General features: G+C 45.8%; 1 protein-coding gene across 1 annotated transcript; it reads left to right on the forward strand.

Moving 5' to 3' along the window:
• Window positions 1-576: 576 nt before the first annotated feature.
• On the forward strand, window positions 577-27,813 carry LOC306744352 (forkhead box protein O6-like; the record flags this gene model as incomplete). Its single annotated transcript, XM_079226972.1, has 2 exons — window positions 577-1,065; window positions 26,092-27,813. The coding sequence occupies 2 exons, from the start codon at window positions 577-579 to the stop codon at window positions 27,811-27,813; spliced, it is 2,211 nt and encodes a 736-aa protein (XP_079083098.1).
• Between the last annotated feature and the right edge of the window lie 160 nt (window positions 27,814-27,973).

Here is a 27,973-nt window from a genome sequence, read left to right on the forward strand (position 1 = left end):
GCTGCCAGCTTAATCCGTGCAGACTGGAAGATTTAATAATTCACGGTAATCACGCATTATCGCCTCAGTGGATGCTCTCAACGCAGCTCTGGTGATTTCTCCCCCTCTTTCCTCATTCTTCCTGTTGTCTTGTGGAGGATTTATCGACGACTGCTTCGCAAATATGCTCCTTATCTGAATAGTCATCTGTTGCTGCAACTGGGTTGCAAAGCCCCCATGACTGGCTCTGACACGCGTTTGAGATTGACTGCCTCGGGGTGATGTGGACTATTCTATGAGACGCAATTTGATCGCCGTTTGATATTTTATTCCAGGTAAAATGGACGAAAAATTATTATTACTTTTATTACTTCTCTTATCTCTACACGCGAGGCTGTGATTTTGCTCGTATTCACCATGATCCTTTCACTCCGTTGAATTGCTTCTGATTGATTCAGACTGTACGCTTAATATCAATTTTATAAGGCGAATTTCAACGTGAAGTGATACTGAGGACAGTTGGATATTTGGGGATCGTGGAGGTATTTCCCTCCCTTGCTCTTCATTTGATTAATTCCCTTTTCGACGGAAGGGTACATGTTGATGATGGAGGACGACGAATTAGACGCTCATCAGGTTGATTCGGATTTCGAGCCGCAAAGCCGGCCTCGCTCGTGCACCTGGCCGCTGCCATGCCCGGAGGATTTCCCCGGTGGACACGAGGTCAGCGGGGGTCTTCCACTGGCCAACATCAAGGTGGAACCGGAGGACGTCCCGGCTTGCATAGCGGGGCTCGTGGGCGGAACGCCGGGAGAGCTGAAGCATCCAGCCGGCGCCCCGGCACCCACGGGCGCGACGCACCCATGCCTGGCTGGCGCGGCGCTCGATGTGACCGGACCGCTGCGCAAAGCCAAATCCTCGCGGCGGAACGCGTGGGGGAACCAGTCCTACGCGGATCTCATTACCCGCGCCATTGAGAGCACCCTAGAAAAGAGACTCACGCTGTCACAGATATACGACTGGATGGTCCGCTATGTGCCCTATTTCAAGGATAAGGGCGACAGCAATAGCTCAGCTGGCTGGAAGGTAAGGAATAAAACGCATGTCGGGCGTTTGACGTGTTAATCACAGAGTTATAATAGCGAGTATTATTCCTATTCGCTAAGCCGTTATCATTTTTTTTTCTCTCACCCCTCGTGCCATACACATGTCACCATGGGATTCCGTGTCGGTTACGCATGAATGGTGCCATGCGCTATCTTGTCTTAGTTCATTAAAGCCGTCAGTCATTCTAATAGATCGTTGATGGCAGAATGTAATAGACTGGAGTGCAGTGTGTGTGTGTGTGTGTGTGTGTGTGTGTGTGTGTGTGTGTGTGTGTGTGTGTGCGTGTGCGTGTGTGTGTGTGTGTGTGTGTGTAACAAGGCTTTGCTCATCCCAGAGCAGCTCATGATGGGCAACAGCGTCCGTAGTAGAGCATGACATCTTTTCACCAGGAGCAGCGCCACAATGGTTAATGATTTATTTCCATATCTGCTGCGAGTAAATGAGTCAGTTAAATACAATCCATTCAACGCATTTTCACAAAAATAGCGGCACACATTTTCTGCTTATCAGTTCTAAAAACACATCAACAGAGGGACACTTGTAGTTGCTGATCACAGGTCAGCTGTCCACAACGTAAATATTCAGACGGGTGTTCACTACTGACCACAGTCCACCACCACCACCGCTGCCTGTCTGGCTGAGAGCCTAGAAAGCTCCTGGACATCTGCCCATGCTATCAGCCTCATCATGTTGCTATTCATTATGGCCATCTGAGGACAGGGAGAAGGGGCAGGCAGATCAGCAGGGCAGCAGCGCTTGTCCTCATGGCGCACCTGTGCTGAGCTGAGATCTTAAGTTGCAGCTGAAAAGACTTATTTCCAATGTGTGAGAAGTAAGAGACTGTACGGTACGATAGCTCTACCGTGCAGTTTCCTTTTTTTTAATTTTTTTTACTAAATGCAGACCACTAATCAGGACTTCACGTGTGCTGCAGCCAAACCGGGTTTTCAGCATAAACCCTTTATTGAATCTGCTGTTAATGCTGATTGCTAAGATATCCCATTAAATACTTACAGGAATGATTATTGAGTTGGCTGCGTTGCCTGATTTCAACCCGCTCAGAACTATCACGGTGTCATTCACACCATTAAGTACAATCCAAATCACAAATAATGGGATATATCCAACAACGTGCATTCATATTTTTTCCTCTCAAAACTTGTGTTGCTGTTGCATTATAACATAAACTCTGTTACTGCTCTGAGATCAGCCTTAATCACAAGCACCTGACTGCCACCGTAAGCATGTCTGTCCCATTAAAGTGAACTCTGATAAGGTGTGACTCCAGGTAAACTTCGATTCATTAACACCAAGAGTCTGCCACCATGGGGCCTCTTTATCTTTAGCGCTAAAGTCCTAGTCTGCTATTTATGAAACTGCAAATTAGGAGGCGGGAAGGGGGGGTGACCGTGGCAGTCTGAGGTCCGGGGCTATTTCAGGCCACAGGCGAGACATGGGGCCCATTTCAGGTAATGACCCGGCATTAGGTAAGTCGTTTAAAGCAGGCAGCCATAATGTCGGTAACAGGGCTGACCTGGTTTTGGTCAGAGACAGAACAGTATTGTAAACATATAAACTTAGGAGTTACGTGTGTAGCTCACTTACAGGAACCAAACCTACAGCTATATGGAAATATTCACTGAGCAGCAGTAAAACTGAGCAACAGTACAACGCTAATTTCTGATGCAAATGCCTACCTTGGCTCTTGCAATAAATGTGTTCAACTTTTAAATGAACCTGGCTCATCAAATGAGAATTACATTTATTGTTCTTATTTGCACGATTATGAATACATAGTGAAGCCCTGTAGAATTGTTTTTTGTGTTCGGAGTGCGACATAACTTTACATGCAAATTAATTCATTAAGCTTTGGAGTGGACACATAACACATCATGTGTTATAAGAGATTGACAGTGGCATTACATATAAAGGCAGCTCGAAAGACCAAGTTTGACAAGGTTGATATTAGGTCACATGTTCAGATTCAGTGCATGAACCCAGAACAACACGTCACACTACCTCCTCCCTCATTTGCGCACAACACAGGTGCAGTCTCATACATGTAATTTTACAATCATATCCGGCAATTATACTTGACAGCCGCATTTGTGAGTTGGAAAACATTACTTGTATAATCCACAACATTTTAATCTCAATCAACACTATCACGCATGAAAACATTTGATGAACATTTTTTTGTTGTTTGAGCAGGGAATGTAAAAATAAAAACATAAAAGAATTGTTGGTAAGCTGCTGATGAAATGAAGTGATATAGCTTGGCAGTTTGCGTAGGAGGCAGGCAGGCGGGGTGGGAGGGGTGTGTGTGTGTGTGTGTGTGCGTGTGCGTGTGCGTGTGTGTGTGTGTGTGTGGGGTTGGGGTTGATGGCCTGATGATGGGTGCTACACAGTCAGTACACCTGGACAGTGCCATTAAGCTCCTATAAATACTTAATGGCTTCTGACTTCTAGGAAAGCTGCAGTATTCTGAGGTCATGGCTTCCTAATCGCCTCCTTACTGAGGGAAGGTGACGTAGAATTGTAGACTTGTGAACCTGATTACACTTTCTGCCGCCACTACTGCAGTGTCGATTAATAGCAACTTCACTGGCCTTTTTTTCCTCCAGGGTTTCTGTAACTAACTATAGCTGATCCAACGTATAACTGTGCAGGATGCTGTAAAGTAGGCGATCGTTTCTAAAGCCCTGTATTTATGGTTGTGTTTTATGTCTTTATAGCTAATTATATCTATAGATATATATCCACGGCTCTATGTGGATGCATGCTGCATTTGTGCGTGGGAGAAGCACATGTCAATTTGAACAAAGGTTGGTAGTGTTGTGTGTGTCTTTGTGGGGGCTATAGTGAAGGGGGAGGGGCTGTCTACTTCTATAGGCGTGTGTGTTTGGGCCCGCTGATTGGTCTGACAGCATGTCACTGCAGAGGATTCTGCACTTGACTTCATAATGCCTCTAATGGTGGGGTTTAAAGGCAACTTGGTGTGGGGATTGCCCTGCAGGCGCCCAGAAGTTCATTAACTCCAAAGGGGTTAGACACTGCCATTGTTATGCTGGGGTGGAGTTGGGGGTTGCTTTATTGTATATGTCAGCAGGGAAGGTTATGGGATACAATAGCCCATAATACACAAATGCCTTTGGTGTTATGTGGTATATTTAAAGATACATGTGTGATGCATGCCTCTAAAATATCATCACATAATGTTTTGGGTGCATATGTGGAATGTGTCCGTTTCTGCCTACTTTAATGTACGACACATAGTTTCCCCTGCATGTGTTTACAGCTTTTTGCGACGCTTGGGCAGGCATTTGCCAGCGGATTGCGTAGCAGGTCAGCGAGGGTGCCAGGCAGTCACTCAGCCACTTTAATCCAAGAGACTAGACCATTATTTATAAAGTGTCTTTAGGTAGCGGTCTGTGCAGGGCAACCAGGGCAAAAGGTCACAGGGCTTCCTTTTCTTACAGATATTAGGCAGACTAGAAAGATGGCGCACAAAAAGATTTAGAGAGAAATGTGACAGCGACTGTAGGGCAGAAGACGAATTGAATGCGAGGAAATGAAGAGGAGAGAAAGAAAGATGTCTCTCTCGGTATATGTAGTCTTATCTTCTGTAAAGACACACACAACCCCTGTCTCCACAGGCATTAGTATTTATAACAGTGCTGGATAATATCACTTTATCTAATTGATTTATAGGTAAAGAGACAGACAGGCTCTCGTAATCCTGTCACTATGCACAGACTCCAGCCGCTGCAGTAGAGCAACACTTGTCAAATATGAAGGATATGAACGTCAAATGTGCAGCAGAGAGAGTGTTTGACAGAAGCTTAGCATGAAGTGGAGAGACTTGAAACTTTCTGAGTTTGAGTATGTATGTGTGTGTTGTGTGTGTTGTGTGTATGTGTATGTATGTGTGTGTGTGTGTGTGTGTGTGTGTGTGTGTGTGTTGTGTGTTGTGTGGAATGCTTGTGTCGCCTGTTGATGGTTGGGGAGTCTCTCCAGACTGGAAACCATCCTAGACTTTAGCTGATTCATATTTTATCCTCCGTTTTGGCTCAGGGGAGCAGAGTAATTTGAGAGTGCGACAGATACACATGCGCACACACACATTTACACACTCAGAAAATGAGAGCATATGATGCATGCTGGACAGATGTATGGTGCAGGATTATGAGCACCTTGCATCTTCCCTTGGCTCCTGCACCCAGAGCCGGGTTGGGTTGAGTTGGATATCTGACGCCAAGAAGCCCGTTCGCTCTGCCTTTTTTTACCCCTGCAGCTGTCAGGCAGCCGTGTGGCAGTTCATTTCTCACTGAAAATGATTAATGTACATGCAAATTACCAAAGCATGGGCACGCATTCAAATATAGGAGGCCGCAATCAGGAGACAGTAATTTGAAAAACAATATAATTTCACCTTAGATATTACTTCACTCTCTCCTATCACTTCATCTAGCAGACACCCATGTTATCTCCTCTTTTATCTCCTTGCCTTTCTCTTTCGCTCCATCCATCTATTAGGCATGCTATACATTTTTTCTCTCTTAGTGGTTTTTGGTACAAGGGCCAATTGAGGTGAGGAGTCTTTCTCAAGAGAGCTATGGCGTCAGTCTCCTGCCAGTGATCCAGACTGCCTTAAGCAGTGTGCCTCTACTCATCTAAGAGGAATCTCATATCTCACATTATCTCAGAGATAATAGAATAACAATGCTGGATTTCTCCCAGCTCAACTCCTCTCACCTACTGGGTCTTTTGGAGCAGAATACAAGGGGATGAGACCGTCAAGTTCGCAATTCGACAGGGATGAACTAATTTGGATGTTCTTCTCAGCTGAACTGAACTTCAGCTGTTGAATCATTTCTAACCTATTACCCATGGCTCTGCAATTTATTTCATTATTTTTTACAGCCGTTTGGTGACATTTCTCCGAATATTAAATACTCCTTTCCGTTAATTTAGTTTGCCTAAACTGAAGACGTATAGTGAAGCGAGGAGAAATTGTCATTATTTTCCCATTGCACTATTTAGGGTGATGGTTTCCTCTATTCCCTCTGGCTCATGCACACACAAACGCACACATTTGCAAAAGACACACAACACACTTGTGCCTCCTCAAACCACCCATGGAGGAACACTCTGTTCTTGGGTGGGGTGAACCATATTTGGGAGAGGAGGGGGCTGACCGAGAACGGAAGCGACTTTCTGTGGTGCTGTTTTGCTGTCTGATTTGTTGTGAAACCTGTTAGACTCGCGACGATTGGCTCATGTGGAAGGTGTGGCTCTGTTTGGTGAGTGCCCGCAGATTTTTTGGCAAAACCGTTCACAGCTGCAGGGACAGAATGTGGTGTGTGTTTATTTCTGAGACTGTGTAGGTGTAGGTTTGATGTCATGGAGATTTGATGGGGGGGGGGGGGGGGGGGGCTAGGTGTTAGGTGTTCACTATATAGGGAAAGGGTTATGAAATTTGGGAGGGAACAGAAAAAGCTCTTCTGTTGAGGGGTCTATATGTCTGGACTCATAGTGGACTTCAAGCATGCAGCCACAGGTCCCATATTTCAAGAAAATGGTGTCTGTGTTCTTGCTCAGTTACCCTCCAGCCAGACCCTATTGACTCCAGAATCCATTGTACTTGTAGTCCTACTTTAAAAGGCTATGTATTGCTTATATTCTGGTTTTGAGGGAGGCCTCACAGATCTTTGTCAGCTGAGCTAATGTTAATATTACTCCCAGAATACACTTCTCAGAATGAAGCATTTTTCATTCATGACCATACATACTTACCAAAACTAATAGGCAATACACAAGTCACCTAATCACTGTCTTACTTCTTAGAAAGGAAATACGTCAGTTTCTCAATGTAATGCCCATTGTTATAACACAGTAAAGTAATGAACAGGTATTCCCTCATTGGAAAAGGTTATATTACGTCAGATATTTGGCTTCTTTTTTATTCAGTAAAGTGTTCGGTTGAGGTCATTCATTCTAATACAAAGAAGAGTCTGTCAGTTTCAATCTGATGGCAGCGCATTAAGTTATTTTGTCCCGGAGAACTGTGGTTTGTGTTGCAAATGTTGTAAATGGCTTTGAATATTCACTTCAGCGTGTGAATAAAACGTGTTAGCCCTCGTGGTGCTTGAAATTTTTGTCTCCATGTATAGCAGCATGCTTGTTGCTCATCTGTGTCAATGTGCATAATATGTGATTGTCGTCTGCGTGCGTGCGTGTGCGTGTGCGTGTGTGTGGGTGTTTATGACTGCATTTCTCTCCCTCTTCCCTGCATCAGAGGGTGAGTGTGTGTCTGTGTGTGTCTATGTGTGCATGTGGGTGTGTTGGGGGGGTTGATGGGCTCAGTGGGAGCCCGGGTCCCGGGGGAACAGCTCTCGTTAATAATTCAGACGAGGCTCATTATCAAGGCAGCGCAGATTTCTCCCTGATTCCACCTTAATTGCAGGCAGGCTGCTCCACTCAGGCAGGCGGTAGTCACGCTGGGTCGACTCTCTCTGTCTTTTTCTCTACAACTACAGGCCCTGCTCTGCTCCACTCTGTTCTGCTTCGTCTCCAATACTCACCCCTATCACGGCAAGAGGGCCTCAGGCTAGCCTTCTCCATGTTAGTGAACACCGTAATAGCCTTTAATGTACAATGAACATACTATGTCTTTATACTTGGAGATGTGCCTCATATATTTCTGATTAGATACAGACCGGGCACTGTTTGGGCATTGCTGTGGAATGTTTGGTTTAGTTGGCCAACCAAGACTCTGCTCTCTGCAGGATGATGTGATAAGTTGCAGAGCTGAAACATTAAGTTGACGTAATTATAACAGTTGATCAGCAGAAAATGAACCAGGATCTATTTTGTTAATCGATTAGTCATTTTTCAGAGATAAATGTTTCCACCATCTCAGATGTGAAGTTGTAATATTATTATAAATGTACTGCTGCCCTTTCACAGTTTTCTGACATTTTGTGCACTGAACGACTATTGTATATAAAAAAACATAACTTAATTGATAACAAAAATCATTGGTTGCAGCCCTGGTAGGTTATATGATTTATGGTTCATTATGACTGAAGTACCAGTTGTATATTTGCAGATCAATCTGAAACATAATGTCGTATTATGATGCACACTACACAAAGCCTAATGTATTTTGCTGTGGTTATATGGTTTGTGATATATTATAATGGTGAGTTTATCCTTGAAATGGCCCATAGCATATTATCATACTGATGACACTATAGAACGTGTGTTGCCATGGTTGATATCCGTCTCCAACAACACTCCTCTTCATGACCATTTATAGGCTTATGTAATGTATCTTGTCTTCATAATTTACACTGACTGATGGGTTTCCATTCAGTGAAGCCCTGCCGAGAGAGCAACATAATGGGCCTGATCTTGTCATACATGTATATGAATATTTCAAATCAAGCCATTGTAACTAGATGGAGCTTTAGATAAACAACACAGATGCCTCTTCCTCTTTGCTCTCGCTATAAGATGGAGTGCGCTCCAAGCTATATTTCTCTCCCGGCCTCAAAACTCACTTCTCACAAATCACGGTGCCCATATTTCCTAATTCAATTTTTCTCTTCGTCTGATATCTCGTCCTGTATGCAAGGGATTGATGGCCGTGTGTAAATGTGTGTGTTTACGTGCACGCATATTGCCTGTGTCTGTCCCTGAGAAAGAGATGATATATACCGAGCTAAACGGTGTCTTTCACAACGCTCCATCTCCGGACCCTTCCTGGCAGCCACGTGCCGGGTCTCTCGCTCCTCTCAGCCTGTCCATCAAGCCTCTGTCATGAGCCAAAGGATTGTGGCAAGGAGAAAGGGGAGCGTATGAGGGCCGTCCATCAGTTTACCTGCGCTTGGCGGTCCCGGCCAGTGATGGAGGAAGCCGGCTCACAAAGGGAAATGTAGTTAACGTTGACTGATTGGAGCAGGTGGATGGAAAAAAAGGGCAGTGGAGAGGCGGAGTAGCAAGAGTTATGTTCAAGAAAGATGCTTGTTATTCTAATGCTAGTGGATATGCTGCGGTGGGCCATGCGTCTGATGGATGGAGCTTCGGAGGTCACCTCCGGTAGCGGCTGGTCAGGAACCGGCGCAGCACCCTGCTGAGCTGTATTGTTTGCTCACCTGAGCTGAAAAGAGGAAACTGACCTTGGAAAGAAATCACATGTGTGGTTCTGCTTGGGCGTGTACGTTTGTCTGTGTAAAACAACCCGTGTGTGAGCAAATCTGCGTGGGAGCCAGCATATGTGTGGGGAGCCTACAGGACTGGGTCGAGGTTGTTGGGTTATGAGGTGGCTGTGAGACCAGCTGGAATTGTGGAGGGAAGAGGAGGGGGGTGTTTTGTGTTTTTGAGGGGAGGTATGGTCAGACGGGGGGGCTTGTTCCTCCCCAATTGGATTTGTATGTCACTGGCTTGAATCTGGGTCAGGACACTGAGTCCGGTGTTTAGTATGCTGACCGTGTGAGGTCTGAACTCCGAGTCTGCTCATAGCCCTGAATGAACCCAGCACGTCTGCCTCGCTCTGTCTCCTCTTCCCCTTTCTCTTGGACCTTTTTTTTTCATCTCCGTCTCTTCCCCCTCTTTCTCCTTCGTTTTTGTTATGCCGAGAGCCCTTTTCTATCCCCTCTTCTGTCTCTCTGCCTTTTTTCTTTTCGCACCCCAGGCTTTTTTTTTTTATACCCTTCTTTCTCATGCTCTCTTTTTCACTGTCAGTCACTCACGGCCTTCTCTTCTCTCATCACTTGTTCTATTTCACACTCTCAGTCCCCCCCACAAAATAGCCTTTTTATCACTCATTTCCCTCTTCCCTCGCTCATTTCTCCTGCTCCTTTCATGTGCTTTTGAAATCCCCTTTTCATCTGTAGCGCTCTCTCCCTTTTGCCTGCTCTCTCCCTCTCTCACTCTCACACACACACACACACACACACACACACACACACACACACACACACACACACACACACACACACACACACACACACACACACACACGCGCTCATTCAGTCATTCCTTTATTATCCCAAAACTAAAGTGATAAATGGCTCTCTTTCTTCTCCGTAAATGTCACTCGGGGAATTGTCTCTGCTCATTGATTGACTGGAGTAGAATGATGGCCACACATGCACGTGCGCCAGTTGTGCACACGTGCACACGGGCACAAACGAGAGAGACAGGAGAAGAAGAGAGAGCAGGGAAATGATCTATCATTAGAAGTACAGCTTGGCTGGGACTGCCGCCGTCAGGGTTAACATCTGGCCCTCACAGGTCCAGCTTTCTCTCAGAGGCTGATGCATCATTTGAAGAACTTGTGCGGTTGGTTTATAATGAAGCATCAATTCTCAACAGGACTTGGCATTCACGGGAGTGCTGGGAAGCTGAAGCTCGACAAGGGATCAATCACAGTTAAACAATCGGAGCAGGCAGGCTGGACCGGTCTTGCCATTCTTTTCTCCCTAAAGTGACGTGACGCAGAATGCAAAAGTGTTGTTCCCGGTTTGATCATTTGTCGTTAGCGTATCCTTAAGTGTCAGAAAAGTGACGGCCAAGGAAATATACATCAAATAGCCTTTGTTCAGAGCAGACAGTGTACCATGTGTGTGTGTCTGTTTAAGTAAGTAAGTAGGGGTTAATAATGCTCAGTCATTTTCTTAATGTCTCATTCACCCGGCCTCAGGCGTTAGAGCTTGATAAAGGTCAAGACTACTGGTGGTTGCATGTCATCTTCCCTTATTTCATTCTCTTCACTGCACAGCAGGAAGGAGGGAACCAAGAAAAAAAGAAAAGTCTGCGGCCAGCCAGCAGCGATGCTGATCCACGTCTCTTCATTCTCTGAACCAGGATAAAGAGATTTAATAGAGGGACTGGGGGGAGACGGGGGCGGCCGGCTCAGTCAATGAAGAGGGGATGAAAATATTAAATTGATAGAGAGACAAAGATGGAAAGACAAGGAGAGGCAAGTGAGGAAAATGCAGAGGGAAAGAAACGAGAGCTAGAATAGAGAGTAGATTATAGGGCATCCAAGCAGGACTGGAAGCCAGACTTGGCTGCACTTCAGCTACACTCTGCACTTTTCAGCTCAAGTGTGCGTCCATTAGTGCACTCCCATTGCACTCAGAAAGCCATGCACTCTGAGATGCAACACACAAGCACATGTACTCATAGCCACACAAACACAGTACATTTCTTATATACTGTTCATACATGCAAAGCCCCACAGACATACAGTAACTCTGGCCTTACACACATTTACCCAAAAACCTACACTGACCTGGTCCTGCTGTATATCTCTCCCTCTCGCTTTCTCTCACACACACACACACACACACACACATGCGCACACACAAACACGCGCACCCTCACGATCCCTTCGCTAGCCACCAGATTGCTTCCCGTCAAAATAAATAATTAAATGAGTGCAATAACGGCTTCCGAAAAAAGATCCCTCAATTAGTGCAAAATGGGTAAATGGGGTAGGGGCTGCGGGTGGCTGGAGTGGTATTTCGGGAACCACCACACACATACATAAACACATACACACAATCTATTACATAAGGCAAATCATGACCCAAGAAGGTTTTTACGCAGTTGTGCAAGGGTAATTTCCCCCCTCCTCTTTAGCAATCAGCTTAGCAAAGTCTTTTCTCAAATCCTTACAAGTGATCCATGCCTAAAGACCGGCCGGGGAGAGATCTAGTTGAGTGCCAAGGAGATGCAAGAGGAGCAGCTGAGGGGATGCCGCTGGGGTCAAGGCCGTGTGTGTTTGTGGCGCTGTCTTTGTGCATTTCCAAGGCTGTGATATCTGGAATGGTGATTAGGAAAAGGTTGTAATTCATGCAAGGCAATTTGTATGTGGAAGAGAGAGAGAGAGAGAAAGAGAGAGAGAGAGAGAGAGAGAGAGAGAGAGAGAGAGAGAGAGAGAGAGAGAGAGAGAGAGAGAGACTTCTTCTTGAGAAATATGTGAGAGCATAGAGTTAGTGGTGGAGGTTGTGTTGTAAAGGTAAACAATGCCTCCTGCATCTGACGAGAGAATGGAAACTGTAGGTTAGATGTGTGTTCATTGACAGGGATTGCTGTGGTTGGGCGCTTTACATCTTGTTTGAACGTGAAGATCAGTAATTATGTTGGAATTGCCAAATCTCCTTGTGGAGAGAAAAGCATGAGTCATACTTTATTGGGCTGCAAGCAAGGATCATTTTCATTATTGCTTATTCTAATTCAAATATGATGTCTTTAGTGCATAACATGAAGACAATATAGAGACAAAAGCCTAATGCAAGCATCAAAAGACCAAGGGGTCCTCTTGGGCCCATGTGCGACTTTTAAGAAAAGTCTCCATGAGTCGGAGGCTTCAGTTGTTTCATCCTTGTATCTGTCCCACTGTCCCCTGTTGCACCTGCTTGGTCACGTGTGCTAATGCACACATGCTAGTTTCATTTCTGACTTTTAGCAGAGCTGGCATCTGGCCAGATTGTACTGTTGTCATCAACAGGGCTATAATACTAAACTACACTCTCAGCAGGTGCCAAAACCAAGCTCCGAAATGTTTCACTGGGACAAATATATTACGCGGTGGACCTAATATGTGTGTGATAAATGCTACGACAGCATAGCAAACAGATGGATTCTTGAACCTGGAACCCACTGAGTAAGCAAACTAGGGAAGAATTAGCACTTGTGCTAACACAGCTAGCTTTGTCAAAGCTGTTCCATTTGTTAAATGTCAGGCATGTTTATTTGGGTATTCAGCAACACAGGTCACAGACCTGGAGGGATAGAAGGATCTTAGAGGGATCACTGAAGAGAGGGAGTTGGTGAAGGGAACGATAGAGAGAGGCTGAAGTCCGAGTGGTGCTCAAATTACTTTGGACATGAAGCATACTGACACACAGTGTCAGATGACTGGATGGATTGATGGGTTCATTTACATATGAACAAACTGATGGTTGAGGAGTGAAGGGCTGGCACGGACAAGAGGATGAAGTGTTGAGACGGAGAGTGGAAGGAAGGCAAAAGATGCGAAAAGAGTTCATGTCTCACATGTGTAGAACAGTTGTTTCCACCATGCTGCAGTTAAGAGGACAACTTGCAATGCTTCTTACTGCAAGAAGATGAGCATCTGTGCGACGCAGAGTGGGCAAAAATGGGAGCAATGGGCTGAAATGGAAGGATGTGTGCGGAGAAGTGAAGTAGGATGGATAAATCCGGAGCTGGGGAAATGAAAAGCTGCAGCGCACCGTGCTTAAGTGAGAGCACGGCTTGAGAGATATGGGGAGGGACAGAGAGGGTCAATCAGAGATGCAGGGTGAAAGGGGGTAAGATGGATGGAGGGATGGAGGGAGGGTGACAGAGGGGAGAAAATGACAGAGGAGGGGGCCACGATGGGGTCTTTGCGGTGGGACGATTGCGTGACTGAGAGGAAAGTGCACTGCTGTGTGTGTAATGCTCTCAAGACGGATATTAAGATGTGATGCCCGACTCATACAGTCACTGCCCCTCTCTCCCCTTTTCTCCTTTACTCTCCTCCATTCTGCTCCTGCTCTCACTCCCTCCGTGTCCACTAATGATCCTCGCGTCCTGCCACACTGCCAGGCTGAGTGATGCCCGCTGACAGTCGCACTCAGGCGGAAACGCTGCACCCCCCCTTCCAGGAGTGCTGTGACACACACACTCACACACACACACACACACACACACACACACACACACACACACACACACACACACACACACACACACAGGTGTAGCACTTTCTCACATACATGTATCAGCTCGTGCAAAGCTGCTGACAGATGTATATATGTGTGTGTGTGTGTGTGTGTGTGTGTGTGTGTGTGTGTGTGTGTGTGTGTGTGCGTGCGTGCGTGCGTATATGACCATCACCCTGCTCACGGTCACGCACTTACTGTAAATATGCTTCCATCCAGCTGCATCTGTCTACAGGAATGTTTATGTGATGGATAGAGGTGGGCCATCAAAGTAATCACAGGGTACAGCGAGTTCGATAATGATCCGAGCAGTCTGTGTTTTGGCCTGTGAGCTTGATGACAAATGAATTTGTAAAAGCAGACATGGTGAAAATGAGGAGACAATACACAAAAGGTAATACATTTGGAAGTTAAGAATTGCTCGTATAGATGCACAATGGTTAATGCGTAGAAATATTTGGCTGCATAGATATTTTTCATGTTGTTTCTGCAGATACGGCGTCAAAGTTGCAGATTAGTCATTTGACATACAGCAAATGTAATCTACATAATTTTGCAATTTATATGATAGAATTAGACAATTGCAGATGAATGCACTGAAATATCCTGTTGACACCAGAGGAAAATCTTGAACTCAACCTATTAAAGCACAGTGAGCACTGCCAATGCAGTCCCTTCTAAAAGGTTAATTCCCCTCTCAGTTCCTCCACTGGTTTCCCTCTATCATGCCTAGAGTGTGTTGGCAGTCAAGGCAGGAAACAGGGGAGAAGGGAGGGAAAGCAGCTTGTGGTGCTGCAAGTTTTTTAAGTCACAGTCTGTGGCTGAGGCCCAAATGCACGAGCGCATCCTATTGAGGTGGCATTTGTCGGTAAGAAATATGTATTTAATAGAGCTCTGCTACTAAGATCAAAAGATTGAAATAGTTAACTTTTAAAACTTTTAAAACTGAAATACTACAGTGATCCCTGACTACAGTAGTGACTAGAAGCACACATTTCGGTAGCACTAAAAAAAAGTAGACACTTTTTTAGCATTAGTAAAGCATGAATAGACAGTAACTACTGAATTATTGAGTAGTAACTACGGAATTCATCATGACATTTATTAATGCTTTGTAAAGCATAAATAGTCTACACTTTATATTAAGTCACAGAACATGCTTGACTAATACTTAACTAATGAGTACTAACTACTGAATTAATGAGTTGTAACTACCTGATTTCATCATGAATTGCAGCATTTTTTTATGATTTACTAACACTTTACAAATTATCTCATTAATCATCAATAAGTCATGAATACTTCATTTACAAATGGGGAATTCATCATTTATAAAGTATGAAACCATAGCTTATTAATCAAGAATGAAACATGTATAACTGTGTTTATGAATGAGTTACTAATGAGTATTCATGTTGGAATAATGCTTTATAAATGATGAATTTATTGTTTATTATTGCTTTACTAATGCTAAAAAGTATCTACTTATTCTAAAGTGCTACCCACCTTTCTGATCAACCAATTAACCCCAACAAGTAAAACCTGCACTCATAATGTTCTGTATTTCATTACATGATGCATCGGAGTCACACATTGAATTTAGCTGCAGTGACATGATAGTGTCGTAGTTGTTCCCTAATTTGCCATTCTCCCATCACTACCCCTCTCAATCCGTTTCCATTACCAAACTTCTGTCTGAGGCATCATCCATTTTCCCGCACTAACTCAACCGATCCACGCCCAGGCTCCCATCCTGACTGCCGAGGAGAGGTTAGGAATTAGGTCACAGCATCTCACTCCTCTAATTAGATGCTGTGAGTGTATGCATGTCGGTGTGTGTCTGCATATGCGTCTGCACGCTATGCTCTTAATCCGTAGGTGGCCTCTATGGTAATGGAGAGTCCTGGGATAGCGCTAACCCGCATTTCTGTTACTCTCCACATGTTATCATATTGTGTCTGACCTCAGGACTTGAAAAGACGATGAGGAGAGTAATCGGTGATGAGGATGCTGAGGCAAAATGTACCCCGGGGTGAAAGAACAGGTCAGATTCAACTATAAAAGATGCATGTGAAACATTAACATTCCCGGAGAACAAGCTCCAGTTGAGAGGGAGCTTTGGCCTTAACACGCCCTGCGATGCAAGCTGGTTAAGATTCAGTTCAACCCATCACTGACATGTAACTCTAACTTCTCTGTGGAAGTAAAAGGCTTTTTCAAGTAAAATAGCTCTTCACCTTGCTCTTCTGAGCCCTGTGGATTTGTTCCATCCTCTTTCTGAGATGTATCCACGTAGGGGGTGAGGAACGACATACCTGCCTCTGCAGTTTTAATGTCGACTTGTGTTTTTTGTTTATCCCAGGATATGTATGTGTGTGCGTTAACATGACCAAGACATTGACATATTCATAAAAACTCTGCGTGAGTCATTTTCAATTCTTATATATCCAGAAATATAGTGTGCATCAGCTCAGCGGGGTGTGTGCAAAGGGCAAAGGGGGTAAACAATCGGCATGCACTTGGAGGAGAGGTTGAGAAGGAGGGATCATGGTGTGTGTGTGTGTGTGTGTGTGTGTGTGTGTGTGTGTGTGTGTGTGTGTGTGTGTGTGCATGGGCATGCGAGCATGAGCCAGTGTGTGGGAGAGGGCGTAAAAGAAAGGAAGAGTAGCGCCGGCTAGTCTTAATTAAGTTTTCAGGAGGCTCTTAAAAGGTCAGGGCACGCCTCTGCACCCCCTCACCACCACGTCCCGCCGAACCCTCCCCCCTCCATATTCCCTCCGTTCCTCTTCTCCCTTCCTCACCTCCCTGTTGCGATCTATCCAGTCATCAGCCCCCCATCTGTGCACATTAGCCATTCATGAACACACTCATTAGGGTGGGAGTTTGAAGCGATTGTGTTCACTAGTCTGCGGCTGGAGCGTGGCGATTAATATTTCAGCATCTCCCGTCGAGGAGCTGAGAGCAAGTTTGGCCCTCTTAGGCTAGAGAAGAAAAGAGAGAGAGAGAGAGAGAGAGTGCTTCACCCATTCCCTTTCTCCCCCACAACCCCAACAAACCTTCCTCCCCCTTCCCCTCTCAAACAGTCTCTGCAACTTGCAGTACGTTGCCCCCCTATTTCCATTTATTGCACACACACATGATTTGGATACACACACGCACACGCACACGCACACACGCACACACGCAGACAAAAGACCCTAACTCAAACTGACTTAATTGGGCTCTTTTTGTTTCAGGAAACGGAGAGAGGAGGGGGAAGGAAGGAGGGTGGGAGGTAGGAAGGGTAGATCCTTCTTTTCTTGTCCCCCTCGTCTCCTCTTTCCTCTCAGTTGGACAGGACTGTCTTTTTCTAGTTATCCTTCTTTTTCTTTCCTCATGAGCTCACATAAAATAGTTCCAGCTTGGGTCGGGTTGGGAGAAGTTTAGGTGGGTGGTGTTCTTTATCGTACATCAGAGTTTATTCAGACCAAATCGATACTCTACCTCGTTCATATTGTACACTGGTACTTAAAAGTATCAGAATTTGAGGCAACGAGAAGCATCATGGGTTGTCAGGCAGTCAATACTTGAAGCTCTGCTCCTGAATGCAGAATTTACTTTGACCCTCAAGAAGTTGAGCTCTCGTCTCCTTGATTTCACAAGAATCTTGCTTCAGAGTTAAATGCTGGTTCTGGTATATGAACGGAGCTTAAAGCAATCCTATATTCATATTTATTCTCATGTACGTTGTTGTCATGTTATTATTGAAATACACTGTGAAATACACATCTCTAAGTAGCACTTTAAAGTGAAACTTTTGACACAGTTCTATTTTTTTATTCCACGTTTGAAAGGACGGTCTTGAGTCATGCGCTCAATGACACCCTTCTTCTACTTGATGTCATCCTTATTTCTGAGGTCAATTTGTTTGTCTGATTCGTCCGAAAAAACAGTTAAATACAATGAGGATTTAATCACATTAATATCGCTTCTAATCACAGGGACACTTGTAGTCGAAGAGGAGGCGCCTGTGATGTGTTTGCAGAAGCTTGATAAGTTGTCAGTTTTACTTTAATGTTTTCAACAGCTCCGTTAACAGCTCGCGTTTATAGCCATCATTCACAATCAAATCACTACGAAACTGAAAGATATGTCACTGACAACATTGTAGGGTGTGTTTGGCTACACGGAAACACAAAATAAAAGATCAGAGTGTCTGAGGTGGGTGAGCGGCACGTAACCCTGCTAATACTAGGCAGTGTATCTGATGTATTTTTTTATTCATGCATTGAAATTTCTACAATGTCAATTTGTCAGTCTAATCTCAGAGACTGAGTTTTTTTTTGTTCATTTCAAACTTAAATCTAGGAAATTCTTAAAAAAAAAAAGAAATTCTCTCGGAATATAATTAATAATTCTCATCAATTGTTTACCTCCAATGGCCCTACATTTCAGTTTGCAGTGCAAACTTTTAGAAAACAATCTGAAAACGCACATTTTGTGAAAAAATATTTACATGTGGAGATTTCTTTTTGCGTTCTTATCCCTCGATATAGCATGAGAGAAAAGTGTGATCCCAACTGGTAAAACCACTCAGTGTGCTCTAAAAAAACCTTACATATAACATATAGAGAGGAATGGTTGCAGTTGGGTGCTTTGTCGTGCGGTTGCATTGTATACTGATAATGCGTATTGAACAATTTGCTGAATGTGTGTTTGGCTGTACGGTGCAATTCTATGGTTTGAGGAATAGTGGCTGTAACTGAAGGTCAAGGTTGGTTAGGAGGAGTCGCAAGGTGCTGCTTTCATGCAGCCTTTAACTACCAAAGAGTGTACCACTCTTTCAGACGGGCCCCCACATTCAAGACCCTGTTCTTTGTTCCCCCATCCTCTTTTTGTTCTTCACCCACCTCTGCCCTTTTTACCCCTCCCCCTACAGATACACTCAACCCCCCCACTCCCCTTCCTCCAACTCCCTGCTTTTCATTCCAAGCATGCCATTCTCCATCTTCTCCGTAAAGGTGTGCGAATAAGTGGGAGTCTATGGGCTGTGCGTGAGTAAGTGGGAGTCTGAAGGCTGAAGTGTTGCATGTGGGTTGGCATTCATGGGAAGCAGCAGTGGTCGGTGCGGCGCACACTGATGGCTAATGAAGTTCCCCTGCACCTCATAGCCCTATTAAACCGCTGCCCCCTACCTCTACCCACTTCACCCCCCACCTCTTGCCTTGTGTCTCCCCGAGGGAGAGAGTTGGCAGGGAGCAAGCCGGCTGCTATGGCAACAACAAGGAACCCTCCCTCTCCCACAGGTCTCCTTAGCAACTGGTAGCTTGGCATTGCGGTAATGAGTGTGCCCGGTGTGCCAGGCTTTGTGTCATGTTGGCATGTGTGTGCAATGTACGTGTGTGTGTGTGTGTGTGTGTGTGTGTGTGTGTGTCTCTGAGCATGTGTGTGGTTGTTTGGTACAGTTTGCCAATTTAGGTGAGAGTTAAAATGTGTGATGACAAAGAGATGTGGAGCCACTACATGGTGCTTATTTTATTAAAATTTAACCAAAACTGGCACTTGACTGACTCCACTTATCTCTTCTCTGTCTGTGTGTGTGTGTGTGTGTGTGTGTGTGTGTGTGTGTGTGTGTGTGTGTGTGCGTGTGCGTGTGCGCGTGCGCGCACACTCTGCAGATGCATGCATGCCTGTGTTTCTGTGTATTTGTGCATCATTTTTTTCTTCCCTGTGATTGCGGTCATTCTTCTCTGTACTGTGAAAGTGAAGCAATTAAAGGGACGATCCAATGAATTTTGCATGGCTGCCTATGAGTTTCCTGCTCTGCTGAAATTAAATTAAACGCTGAGAATGATGTTTATTAAAGTGTGATCAGAGGTGTGCACTGACCTTTAGAATGTGGGAAATGAGATTCTCATTGTTATGAATGAGATTATGTGGAGGCCGATTGTGGAAAAAAAGCCTTGGTTTGCATTGATGTCATCGTTGGGCTACAATTTTTTTCGTATATAGAGGAGGGAGGTTTCAGTATAATCAAATCCACACTGTGCATGTTGGCTATTAAACAGACTGAACCACAAATATAGACACACAGGCGCTTACATAACTGTAGATTGACTTGTGCACGCTTGCACGCATGCATATCATGCAGATCTTGTAAAAAGAGCTGTAAAAGCCTCTCCAAAACGTGTTGGTCTTTAACAAAAGCATGGCAAGCCCAATGGAAAATGTTAGTTTGCTCCCTAGTCGAAGTGTGAGGTGCGAGCAGGCGGCCGGCCCCACAGGTGGCCCAGCCCAAACACCTGTTGTGTGAATCCTCAGTGGGAGGGCGCAAGGTCTGCCTCCCTTGCAGGTCCCAGTGGAAAAACCACACCCATGCTATTTTCTATGGCACTTGCTCCTTCATGTGCTCCACACCCACTCTGAGGCTCCCCCGTTTTGTGCGTGGGCGTCAGACATGGTGCCCAGATTGTGTCCCCTTTGCGCCCACCGGAAACACTCAGCTGTCCCTGGCATCAGGCAAGCGGATTTTCCGATCCCCTGTCCGGGTCTCAGATGCTCTACTAATCTGTCCGCATCTATTTATACCCAGCAAAGCTGCGGCAGCCCTTCTCTATCCCACACCCTGCCACCCCGATGCCAACCCTTCCCTTGGCGCCAGGGTGGGCACGGCTGATGACTCGCCAGCGATTGGCTGCAATTAGTGCACAGTCAGGCAGGAATCCCCTACCAACTCCATTACACCCCTCTCCACAGCCACTTCCTGATCTGAGGCTACCAGACACTACCACACACTTGCTTTCCATTTTAAGCCTTTTTATAAATGGCACTCCTGCAGTGTTGTGGAATAATAGGGTCGAATACCGAGCACCTTTCACAGTGCTTGAATCACTCTCTTGTGCAAACTCAGTCTTTTCAAGTACAGTGGCTGCCGAGGGAATGCACATTTGAATTGTACCTGTTCGGATTTGGCGTTGAGATTAAGTGAAAGTTTGGTATGTAATAGGACAGCTATTGGTGAAAAGTCCTTGAGTTACTCTGACTCACTTTAGCTTTTTCCTGTAATGATTCTAGAAGAAATGAGAGCCTGAAGTTTTCGACTCTTTCCTGTAAATCGTATTGATTCAAGAAATTAAAAATGCTGCCAATCCTCAGAGACAGAGTGATAGTGATACACTGAGATATGCATTTCCTAATCCCAGGTTTATTTCTTCCCCAACAAGGACTGCAATGTGCCTCGCATGCCAATGCAGTCGTGACCACTGCTGTGGAGGCGATGATGGCATGTGGCAGAGAAGTAACTGTTTCTCACCTCCTAATAAAAGAGACTCCTTTTTAATCTTTTCAATTTGATTGCATTCCAAAAACAGGCCTGTCTGCCCATCTGTCTCTCTTAAAGAAGCCTCCTAAAGGGATTTTAATCATCTGACTCTGGGCTTCTCAGGCAAATAGCTCCATCTCTCTCTCTTTCTCTCTCGCACACTCTCTCTCTCTCTCTCTCTCTCTCTCTCTCTCTCTCTCTCTCTCTCTCTCTCTCTCTCTTACACACACATATGCACACGCAAACTATTTCCAATTTTCTTTCTTGTACTCACTGTTGTAGTCTCACTTGTCTTCTCTCACTCTCTGATACACCATATCGTCTCAGCTGCATTGTGTCATATCTGTGCAGCCATTAGGCCCTTCAGTCCCTCTTCAAGTCCCCCTCAGACACATAAAATTCCCCCAACCCTGTCCCTATTAATCCACATGGCTCTAAATTCTTTATTTCCCTTCAAAGGGACAACGCGAGCCGTGACATCAATCATGGAAAGCGAATATTTAGCCGGCGCTAATTTCCACCAATAGCCTGGAGACAGGCTTAGCTGACAAAACTCATTCCTGTGCTCAACAAAACTGCTTGTGTTGAAACCTCCCCTCCCCCTGATCCCTCCTGCCTTCTGCACAGGCAAAAACAGCATCACAATAAACACAGTTAGTGCTTCTGTTACTCCCTCTTGATTTAGGCTTATCAAATGAATGTGCACCATAGAGGGATACCCTTTGACAATACATAATGGCTCCATTCTGCATGAAATGGTTTGGTAATACCAGTCGAGTGTGGCAAACGGCTTTACTCGGTGCCACTACAAGAACAGCTGCTGTGTTCTTAGCTGGGCAAGCGCACCACGCTGCTTCACCCTTGAGGTTGTTTGAATCGGGTGAGTGGTTTCTTTTTGCTGGTTCCCAGACCCCTCTCGCAGTCCTTAGTTCGTCACTCAGTTCTGTTTGAATGAGTGCACATTCGCCACAAGATGGGTCGTTTAAACCGTTTGACCCGTTTGACCCGTTTCCTCGCCCCAGTGTGTGTGAGCATGTGTGTTGGTGTGTAAGCGGGAGAACCTCTGAGTGGGCTCCGATGGAGGGGGGATGGAGTGAGTGGGGGGCATTTTGAGGGCACCCCTTTGTGTGACGTTGAGGGGCCCCTTGTGGTGCCTCTGTATTCCAACCCTTTACCCAAAGGCCCCTCCAACTCCTGCTGTACCCCAATCACAGCTGCCCCCATGCCAATCATTTGGGTTATCCCAGATGAACCATTGGGCCCAACATAACATACCCTGCCCCCATACTGAACGCTAATGCCTGACTGACATCTTGGGAGAGGCAACAGAGGGATGCGTTGGGCACCAAGCCAGTGGGCACAGTCACTTAACTGACAAGCCAGTGGCAGTTAGACATTGTTGTGTGAACAATGGATATATGGCATATTGAGCAGCGATAGTGGCTTCATAATGCAGGTGGATTGAATAGTTAGTCCGAACTTCATGTGTGCTAAACCTCAGCACTGAAAGCCATTACACTTTATTGATTCCAAACACTAAATGGGCCTCTCCAGTCCCTGAATCAAACCCAGTTTGCATTGAAGAAGGGAGGGAGAACACAATAACACTTGATTGGTATCTTAAGTTTTCCAAGAGGCAAATGAATGGTTCTTAAAGATAATTATTGTTATATATCTCTCTCTATATATATATCTATATATATATATATATAGATATATATATATCTATATATATCTATATATAGATATATATATATATATATAGATAGATATAGATATATATATAACAAACTCTAACTGCTTATCCACCTGTGTGTTGTGGAAATAAGTGTTAACATGGCAGATTTGCTCAAAAAGAGAGAACACCTTTAATCTGAGGACAAAGAGGGTTGTCCTGCGGCTTGCTATCCATTGTCTAAATATCTAAATCAGCTATTAGGATTTTTTGGAGAGTTAATGAGAGTTGAACCCAAGCTGGTTGTTTTCCTGCATCCAATAGAATCATGTTCACCTTAATTTGCTTTGATTGGTCCATAAACTCTTACCCTTATCCTCTTTTAGTTTATGTCCAAATTAACCCCTTTCAGCCTGATTGAGTTGTGTTTGTAGGCTGAGGATGAGGATTGATGTCCCTGATAACAAAACAAAGAGGTCACGCCACTACTTATGACTGTCTGTTCTTTTTAGTATTATGGGACCAGGCAGTACATCTCTCTGCATAAGCCCAGCCACTGGTTCATTCATTATTTAGAGCCCTCTCCACTAGGCCCATTGTATTAAAGAGGTATGATTTGAATAGGAAGCAGCTTCCCGGACCCAGGCGTGTGATGTGTGTGTTCCTCACTGTCATTGTATGTTTCTGTGGGCTTCATCCATCTGCCTCAGTAAGCCAGGGGGCTGAAAGCGAATTTCCATTTTATGAATATTTAATACATAATAAAGTTTTCAATTTTATTCTATGCAACCCGTAGAGGTAGAAATGTGGCAAAGCCAACCCTCAAGGACAGACCACAGAGTAAAGGTGCAATGGCATCAGAAATGCGGTCAACATCGGAGCACTGCTCAAAAATCTAGTGAAATGCACAAACATCAGGAATAGTTTAACACTACATCCTATAAGGGGTTTAAAGTGCCCCTATTTCCCACATCGCAAACTTCCCTTATGCTGTATTACTATTGGATCATAGCATATCCGGGGTGCCCGCTGTGTTCGTGGTGACCTGGCATAGCTCTGTGTGAGACACCCAGCTGGGAGTGCCCCTGAATCAACTTGGGATTAGCCCAGGATTGTCTGGGATTACTCGGGGATGGAGGGGGATTAGCAGTGACTGCTTGTTTCGGGGGTGTGAGGGCCATAGGCTGGCCAAATTGCCCCTGACTCAGACTCAGGGAACAGCAGGCGAACAGCACCACACCCACAGTGGAACCACCTGCAACCTGGGCTATTCTTAGATTCTAAAACACACAAACAGGATGACAGAGAAAAACATGTGGTGGAAAACTAGACGACAGGAAGCCAGCAGCTAGTGATGATTATGATGCCATTGCTGGCCACCGTCCGAAATCTCTCAAATCTCTCTAGCAGGTGGATTCATCAGATGAAGAGGGTTTGGGATGATGACAAATCCCTCCAAGTTCAATGGGGCTGCTCTTCCCTCATACGGGGATAAATTGCGATTTGACAGGTCACACAGAGCACAGAGTTGCATCATGAAGTGGTTCAGCCCTCTGAAAGATGCCCCATTTACAACCGGCCGTGGTGGAATGGCAAGCAAGCTTACATATGTTTTAATTCCGGCATGCACGGGACTTGATGTGGATGATTTGGAGTGGTATGATGGGTGGATGATCCAGCCAGGGTGAGACGGGGAGTTGGCGCGGCACGTAGAGAAGCCGTCAGAAGCAGGGAGCGGGCATCCCCCGCGGACCTGCACTGCTGAGATGAAAGACTGTTTAGTGTTGGAGCAGCAGCATCAAACAACTGCCTCCTCTTGCATCCTTTCTCCCATCCCCCACTCTCCCTCCCTCCATCCCTCCCTCTCTCACTCACTAGACTCTAACCACAATATGATATAGTTTTGCCGCTGCACGTTTACCCGGTTGCCATGGTTACCCAATGCCAGAGGTGTCACAGCGAGATAACCCAAGGAGGCATTCACAGATCACCTGAATTCTGTTCGCCTCCCATTTATGTGCTCTCTGCCGCAATTTGATTTATTTGTTTCCCTGCCGTGCAATTCAGTGTGAATACAAATAATCCACAACATAATGGAGATGGTGGAGGTGTGAGTACCCCTCAATCTGAAACAATCTATTGTCCCAGTATATTCCTAAACCACAGGAGGTGCTTTTGATTTAATATTCTCTTGCATGAACGTCAAAATGCCTCACACACAACAAAGAGCAGAACAGCAACGACAGACTATGTTGCACACCAGGAACCTTCAGCATTCAGAAACTCGTGAGATAAATGATAGTAAAATGAGAATAAAAATAACCGATAGTCTATGAATTACTAAGTCAGTGACTGTACGTGCCCGTGTTGATAGATAGTGAAAGATAATGGGAAAGTAATTGGTGACTGATAATTTAAGGCACAGAGATTGAAAGGAAGAGTGGGAAATGACTGTTGTGTGCAAGAAGTGTGGGAAAAAAGAAAAATACAAAATATGTAGCGCTCCATGACAAGAAAGAGAGGGATTGTGATAAAGACAGAACAAGGGAGGGAGAGGGAGATAGGCAGTGAAGGTAAATGTCGGAGGGTGGGATACATCCATTAGCCTTCCTTGCTCCCGGCTCAATCTTCCAATACATCCTCCCATTCAAGCTACGAGAGCAAAAGAGACAGGGCTGGCGCTAAGCCAGACTGGCACCAACTTCAAACATACAGTACGCCCAACCACAGCAGCTTACATCAGCCCGGCTGAAAGCAGAAGTAGTGGAGGACAGATGGATTGATGGAAATGAAAGTGGGAGGATTGACGTACATAAGAAAAGTGTCTTGAGACTGAGTCTCAGGTCGTTTCAGGTTAGTTGAGGCTGACAGGGTCGTGCTCTGTGCCAGCTGTTGCTGTCCTTCGAACATGTTTGGGTTTTTGACTGTGCGCTCAATTTTCTGAAATTGGTTGACACTGATTGGATAGACCGTTGTGCCGCTACTTCTGTGTGTTTTGTATATCTAGTAATAGACGTGGAAGCAACGTTATAATTTGCCACATTTTCTTTATGACTGAGCATGTATAGACTGAATGATTCATAGGTTTGTCTGCATTGTTGATTTTTACATTTGGTGTAAAATTCGTATTTTCTTTTGGAACATGTTATATACATTTTATGCAAATGTCTCCAATTTACAGTTTTCACCTTAGAAAAGCAGTTTGTGTACAAATTAGAGGTGATGTGATGTATGTAGTACAATTCAATTTGATCTCTCACTCACCGTGTTTCTCTCTCATCTCTCTGCAGAACTCCATCCGGCACAACCTATCCCTCCACACACGCTTCATCAGGGTGCAGAATGAGGGAACAGGCAAGAGCTCTTGGTGGATGCTGAATCCAGATGGAGGGAAGATGGGCAAGTCCCCCCGTCGGCGAGCAGTCTCCATGGACAACAGCACCAAATACCTAAAAAGCAAAGGCCGCGTCAGAGGCAAGAGAGTTGGCCGTCCTGGGATAGGAGCAGGGTCTGTTGTGGTTGGGCTGCAGGGCTCCCCCGACCAAAGCAGCCCACCACGGAAAGGCCTACCAGGAGCTGGAGGTGCATCCGGGACAGATGGAGAGTTTGATGCTTGGACAGACCTCCATTCCAGGGCTAGTTCATCAGCCTCCACACTTAGTGGTCGTCTATCCCCCATCCTCGCAGAGGGAGAGCCAGAGGAACCGGAGGAGGGTGGCCTGTCCTGTTCCACCTCCCCCCACCTCTACCCCTCACCGACCAGTGCCCACTCTCCTTCTAGGGGAGCAGGGAATCTCTGTCCTCCCCTTGAGCAGCTGCCTCAGCTGGCTAACCTGACTGGTGCTATCAGCCTGGATGAGCAGCTGATGGAGGATAGTTATCATCACCATCACCCACCACAGCAGCAACACCAGCAGCATCCAGCTGTTGGCAGACATAAGCACCAAACCCCTGTCTACCACTACAGCTCTGGCGTGAAGGTGCAGAGTCCCTATGGTGCAGGTGTATATGGTGCAACAGGCATGGGGATGCTGCGCCACCACTCACCCATGCAGACCATTCAGGAGAACAAGCCAGCAAGTTTCTCTGGAACCATGCGGGCGTACTCCAGCACCAATGCCCTGCAGAGTCTGCTTACAGGCGGTCCAGTTAGGCAGCAATACTGTTCCAAGGACATGATGCTGGGACAGGAGAGGGAAAGCCATCCTATGATGGTGCAAGCTAGTAATGGAGTAGGCTCCAACCATCACAGCCACCACCCTGGCCACCTTAATGGCCAGAGCCACAATGGACCTCATAGTCACAGCTCAGCTCACAGCCATAACAGAACTCACAGCCATACAAGTAGTCATAATCACAACAATGTCACCAACCACAACCACAACTCACCTCACAGCCTCGCTCACAACGGTCACAACCTCAGCCAGAGCCATAACCACACACCGCCCCGGGCTGTGGCCCTCATCCCACGTGGCAACAACAATCAGCTGCAGACCTACGACCACAAAGCTCCCTACCTGTACAGCCCCCCATCACATGCCCACCTCCCCGCCTCCACCACCCTCCCCCCAAACCCAGCAGGTATGCTTGGCATGCCCCAGGACTCCTGCCATGTGGCCACCGCCCCACACCCTCGTCACAACCATTACTCCGATCCACAACACCAAGGCATGACAAACGGACCATACCACCATGGCCAGGTGATGGGAAATGGTAGCATTGGTAGCAACTACCATGTCTATCACCAACCTCACCCCCATGAGAGACTACCAGCTGACCTGGACATTGACATGTTCCACGGTAGCTTGGACTGCGATGTGGAGTCCATCCTCCTCCATGACATTATGGACTCTGGGGAGGAGATGGACTTTAACTTCGACTGCTCCCTAGCCCAGGGGGTTGGCATCGGTATGGGTATGGGCATGGGCGTGACCATGGGCATGGGGATGGGAATGAGCGGTCTGACTGGTCCACAGCAAGCCCATAGCAACCAGAGCTGGGTGCCTGGCTGAAGTCTGGGACAACACATCCTGCCCTCTGAACTAAAAGAACTACCCTACCCATGAAGCACTGTGCTCAACTGTGACATTCCTGACTTGGCACAGAGGCTTTAGGACCAACACTTCCGTCCCGCCTTGTTGTCTTGATAATTCTTCTGTCACCCCATCCTCT

Source organism: Taurulus bubalis, assembly GCF_910589615.1.
Source record: "Taurulus bubalis genome assembly, chromosome: 12".
In the NCBI taxonomy this organism is placed as follows: domain Eukaryota; kingdom Metazoa; phylum Chordata; class Actinopteri; order Perciformes; family Cottidae; genus Taurulus; species Taurulus bubalis.